Here is a 5961-nt window from a genome sequence, read left to right as displayed (position 1 = left end):
CCACCACCACCACCACCACCCTTTGACTTTAAATGAGTTTTTCAAGTGTCCTACCTTTAGACGTGGGTTGTTAGCGCCATGCGCAAACTGGACCACATTTCCTCTCACGGTCACCCTAAAAAGGATCTCGGCAATGTGTTATGTCACAGGTCTGAGGAGGGCTCCGCAGGGGCCACTTTCCTAATCCGGCTGGCTCCTCATTCATACAGAGTAGAGAGTGGTATTTACAAAGGTGCTGCTCCCCCCCTCCTGCCCCCGACCCCTCCTCACAGCTCCTGCGCCTCTGCAGGGTGATTGTTATGCGCTTTTCCTACCAACTGTTTAAAGTGGTTATGAGATCAATTAAAACCAGCTTAAGAGGTGGTAGGTGGGAGGGAGGGTGGAGTTGAGATGTGGCATCCATAAGTGTGAGGACGGGGATTCCGTATCTGTCCACTGAATAAGTCACCTCCTGCTCGCTACAGACCCAAAGCGCTATTTATTTATGTAGCGCTTTACGTGCCTCCAACACACTGCACCTTTTCTGGTACCAGAACATCCACAGATAGCCTGAATTAACGCTAATCCAGTTCGCTCTTTGTCATTTTGGATGCGCGTGGCCCATTTTGCGCACCAATTACCGGCTCTGAAATCATTAAACAATGTGGAAAATCTTATTTTAGAGAGGTCAGTAGGTTACATGAGATGCTGTAAGAATGAGCTGTAGCTCAAACAACTATTCATTTTTTCTCCTTTTTGCATGGATTTCTGGAATGTTCTGGTTTGGATCGACGGCACTAAGTTACGTGCGTTGAAAACAAAATTCAGATTTCATTTCATTTTCTAAAAGAAAAACAACAACAACAAAACCCAACAACTTTCCGCCCGTGTTTAGTGCGCACAAAACAGGGGCTACAAGTAGGAGCGAAGAGGACTTTTTACAGAGTGTGTGAACAACCTTGTTTAGGCTAGTTACCTCCCCGGACACACACAAACTCTTTGCGAACCCTTAAAAGTGATGCTCCTGTAATACTGGAAGGTTTTAACCTTCTAGTTACCTCTTTTGTTTCTCCTCCAGCGGTGCGACGGCGCCTGACAGTTGCTGTACTCCATACAGTTCAATATGATCAGGGCAAATGAGAAGAGTCGAAACTGCATCTGGACGGCGGTGTGTAGCTCGGACTCCAGTTAAAATCTCGAAATCTGTGAAACGTCCTCCTCCACGTTTCTTTAGCTGGTCATCGGATGTGTCAAACATAAGACGAGATGTGACATCGTATCAAGTCGCCGACTGGGATCATTTTATGGAGCGCGCTGATCCTCACTGAGTAAAAGTGTCCGTGCGCTGAGGGGGAGAATGACAAAGGAGGTTACTGTGATAACAGTGTAACGAAATCAACACCTTCCCTAAACACTGATGCGTGGGGATGATAGAGGAGTGCACTGAAGCCCCCCCCAAAAAAACAAAAAAGCAGAGAAGCTTCTGTGTGTTAATGTGTCGGAACAATCGCAAATGTAAAGCTCAAAGGGCACCCCTCTCTAAAAAAAAATAAAAATAAAGGCAACTGTGCGTAGTGGTCGCCAAAAAATAAAAATTATAAATAATAAATAATAATAACGCTCCGTGAGTAACGTGATGTTGTGTACCTTTCACAAGATTAAGTGCAATTCCGCTCCGGTTCCACTTTCAGCTTCCCACCTCTGAGTGCAAGTGCGAATGGGGAACGTGCAGCATCCCTGTGTGTGTGCGTGTGTGTGTGTGTGTGAGTGAGAGAGAGAGAGAGAGAGAAACTTGTGTCTCCAGAAGAGAACAGAGGTCCGAGGAGGAGGAAAAAGGTGGTAGCGGTAAAGAAGGGGAGGTGGTGGAGGAGAAAGAGGAGGAGGGGGTCCTTTCCTCCTCTCTGTAAAGAAAGGGGAAAAATTGGGGTGCTTAGATTCCGTTTACCTGCGTTTCCTCTCTCAGGCTCGTCCACTTGGCTTCCAGCAGAAACACATGTGTTGCTTGTTTGAGAGCGTAAAACGAGAGCCGGTGAAGTGAGTCCGCGTTTTGCGCGCTGCTCAGACTGAGCGGTGACTTGGAACTCCCGATCGGTCCTGATGCTCGCTGCTGTCTTTTGCCAGATATAAGCGCCGTGTCGCTGTCACGTGTGGAGACTCTTCGCGTTGTGTGTTGCTCCTTATTTCAGATGTTCGAGATGACATTTCTTGTATTCCCCCCACCCTCCCTCCTCTCCCCTCCTTCCCCTCCTTCCCCTAGCCCCCTAGCGCAAACTCGGCCACACTGGCCGATCCGAGGCTGCCTCTGGGTCCTAGTGAGCATTAAGAAAAAAGCTGGATCGTCATTCAAGAAGAAAAGAAAAAAGTTGATGTATTCGTTTCTGGATAATGGGATTGCAGTCCGTATACAATGGACTTTTTTTCTGCCAAACGACAAGATTATTTAGGACCCAAATCATCATCCAAACACGCCCCTTTGCCCTTCGTCAGAAGTTTCAAATCAAAGTTTTTGACTCCTCTCAACTGGAGATGTAATTGTTGCACAGCCAGTCTATCTCGGTTGAGCTTTATTCCACTGACGATGGCCCTATTTAATAATTAGAGGTTCACCCCACGAAAAAGAAAAATTATCTGCATAATTTATGGTAATAGCATGGGTAAAGTCAACCCATATGGTCACGCCTATTTTACTCCAACCCCCACCCCCTCTCTGAAATTAATGCTAATCGTCGGAGAGGCTTTAATTGTGGAACTTGGATCAATCATTCAATCGTTTCTGGGAGTTTTTCCGCTTTTCCCCTCATGCCGGGCCTTCCAGGGTGACCCACGTGACCCCAAAGAAAGGACATATCCAAGTCGGTGAGCCTTCTCCTTCAGTCAGGAGCGTCTCACCTCGTGGGGGAAAGCTGGAGCTCGTCCACTACCCCCCCTCCCCCCTGACATTCAGACTGCCGGCTGACCTGCAGATGAGTGATTACAAAGGGCAATGAACGTATTAAAGTTGGTGACGGAGGGCTTCAGGTAAAACAGCCACACACATAAACGTGGCCGTGTGCAGAATACCATTTTCTCCTGATGTTTTCTGACCCAGTGGAATCCAAGTTGTAAATGCTCTACCCCCTTCAGCCACTAGGTGTGGCACTTAATCTTTTATTTATTTCAGGAAATTATTTTCATGTGAGAGCAGCTCCGTTGTCCACGTCAGTGATCCTACAAGTGGGAGGTCAAGAAAAAGGAAAAAACAAAACAAAACAGGGCAGATATATTTCTTACACTTCAACCAGCAGAGGAGCCAGGTAGTTTAAAAAAAAAAAAAGAACACATTACTACTCAAAAACCCGGTGGTACAAGGCATGATTTGGTCACTAGAACCGAAAAAATGTGAGTGAGGGAAACCCTATGTTTAAAAAATAAATCCTGAAACTTATGGTGACCTTTGTCCTCACTTTGTTTATTTATTTATCCAGACATTGTGGTCAGGAGGCCTGTTAGCCACAGGCAGAGCTGCTGGTTTGGATTTGTCTCTAAAACAACATCTAAGAGTGCACGGTTAAGGTGAATGTGATAATTTAGGCCTCCGGCACTTTTATTTTCATGATGTGTCATGGAGAAGGGGGTCGGTAAACCAATCACTTTATTCTCTCCATCCCTCCCCTCCCGCTCCTTGCAGTGCACAGAAGTGGGGATGAGGGGGGGTGACGTCAGCATTTGGATGGTCTGGCTTAGAGCCCTCAGTGCCATAACAGCAATGAGGGGAGCTGCTGTTCACTCTGCTAATCAGAGATCCAGGCTAGATGGTCTCCATCGTGGGTTTTTTGTCACAGTTTATTTAGTTAGAAAAGGGAAAAAAAAAAAAAAAAGCCACTCCACAGTGGTCATCTACAAATCGGAATATCCAAAATGTCCAGGGCAGGATGAGAGTGAGGCAAACTGAGAAAGTTCAATCTGTTTTTAGCAACTTTCCATGTTTGTGGCTCCAAATGGAAAGAGGGAAACTTCAATATCCCAAAATAATCCAACATGACTTTCACAAACAGAGCTGAAACATTACAGTCCACTTGTGCAAACAGTTTTAGAATCACCATAAATCTAGAAAACAAAACCGTCTCCCTTCAGGGTTCACTTTAGGAGCTCTTCCATTAGATTTAACTGAAAACGTGAAATAATCTAAACAACTACAGTTCACCTGCTGGTGAAGATCGATGAAGTTTTGGAACAGCTGATAAACCTGACCTCTAAGGGAGACTGCGTTGAATAACATGATCCTATGTATGACAATGTGCCCACGTTGATCAGACTTGTTTTGCATGTGTTTTATCTAGGGACGGATCGGTTTGTCATTAATCTTTTGTGTCCGTTTCTGTGGTGTTTCGAATTCCAGTTCCTTTTTTTAAATGAATAAACCCAAGCTCATTCAAAAACAATAATGAAGGGCTGAAATGCTTCAAAAGTGGGGTTTTTTCTGCAATGAAGACATTACATTTCCCTTTAATAAAGTGGAAACAGACCAAAAATCCTTTTTTGAAAATCCCCCTGGCATCAGCTGTTGATTATCAACAGTCCTGTTAAAAATTAAGTGCATCCCTACTGTTTCCATAGGAAATGTGAGGGTTAGTAGCAGCCAGGTGCAACTAATCAGCTGCACCTAATTAACTGATCATCAGTTATAAAAGACGTTGTTGTGGCAGTTTGCTGGTCTGGTCCATTCCGTTGTGTTAATACAATGCCACAATCTTCACAATAACGTCACCCAAAGGTGAGACTGTGCAGTGCTCATAGAAACATGTTAAATCTTACAATTCATGACACTACAATGGGAAAAAGACTGAACAAGTATGGCTTGTTTGCAAGGGTTGCAGGGAAAACCTCTTCTTTGTAAAAAGAACATGGCAGCATGACTTAGATTTTCAGATTTGCATGTGTTTGGAAAAAACTAAAAAAACTAAACAACCCCTCCAACATATCAGCACATATACCTCATACCAACTGTCAAGCACAGTGGTGGAGGGGTGATGATTTGGGCTTGTTTTGCAGCCACAGGACCTGGACAGCCTGCAGTCATTGAATCAATGATACTAAATAGTGTCGTGAAGTAGACAATAATCCCGAGCACAGAAGAAAATCTACAACAGAACGACTGCAAGAGGGGAAAAAAAAAAATCAAGGTGTTGCAATGGTCCAGTCAAAGTCCAGATGTCAACCTCAACGAAATCCTGTGGGGTGAGTCTGTGGCTCTGTATAAACAAATACCCACCGACCTCAATGAACTAAAGCAACACTGGAAAGAAGAGTGGGCCAAAATTCCTCCACCATGATATGAGAGAGCGATAAAGTCAGACAAAAATAATTAGTTCAAGTTATTCCTGCTAAAGGTGGTTCATGAGATTTTGTTTGTCTGCACGTACGTACACACACACACACACACACACACACACCTACCTACCTATATATACAGACATGCAGACCCTTTCCAAAAAATTAGAATGTCATGGAAAAGTTTATTTCCATAATTCCATTCAAAACATTAAATTTTCATTGATTATAGATTCATGACCCACAACTTAAATGATTTGAGGTACGTAGTTTTTTTATTGGTACATAATTTGGGCTTCCAGCTCATAAAACCCACAAAAACAGGAATTCAAAAAATTAGAATACCATGAAGATATCATTCCAAATTTTACAGGGCATGAATGTTTTAACAGTGTCACACACAAACTCATCTACTAAACTAAAAGCACCTGCACAGGTTTTCCCAGGTGTCATTAAATTGCTTCAGTTTATTTCAATTGTCTCAGTTAGGTTCAATATAGTGAAGACTGCAGACTTGACAACTGGCCAGAAGAGCATCACTGATACCCTCCATAGGATGAGTAAGCTACAAAAGTTCATAGCTAAGGAGGCTGGCTGTTCACAGAGTGCTGTGTCTGAGCATATCAATGGAAAGTCTAGTGGAAAAGCAAAATGTGGCAGAAGATGCACCAG

The 5961-nt window shown here is 43.9% G+C and overlaps 1 protein-coding gene across 2 annotated transcripts in view; it reads right to left on the bottom strand.

Moving 5' to 3' along the window:
* rspo2 (R-spondin 2) overlaps window positions 1–2168 on the bottom strand; it is a 59064-nt gene extending 56896 nt beyond the window's left edge. The window contains exons 1-2 of one of the 2 annotated variants that reach the window (XM_005741326.1): window positions 1925–2168; window positions 1038–1324 (exon numbers count right to left, since the gene is read on the bottom strand). In XM_005741326.1, the coding sequence (XP_005741383.1) occupies window positions 1038–1137 (100 nt within the window). In that variant the 5' untranslated portion in view covers window positions 1138–1324; window positions 1925–2168. Of the gene's footprint in view, window positions 1–1037; window positions 1325–1626; window positions 1686–1924 lie in introns of those variants that run through there. The other variant, XM_005741325.1, reaches the window with a different exon arrangement.
* Window positions 2169–5961: the final 3793 nt, after the last annotated feature.

The sequence above is a fragment of the Pundamilia nyererei genome, unplaced genomic scaffold (assembly GCF_000239375.1).
Source record: "Pundamilia nyererei isolate P.nyererei 1_Seehausen unplaced genomic scaffold, PunNye1.0 scaffold00109, whole genome shotgun sequence".
Classification (NCBI taxonomy): domain Eukaryota; kingdom Metazoa; phylum Chordata; class Actinopteri; order Cichliformes; family Cichlidae; genus Pundamilia; species Pundamilia nyererei.
Note: the sequence above shows the minus strand (reverse complement) of the source record. Positions and strands in the feature narration are given on the sequence as shown.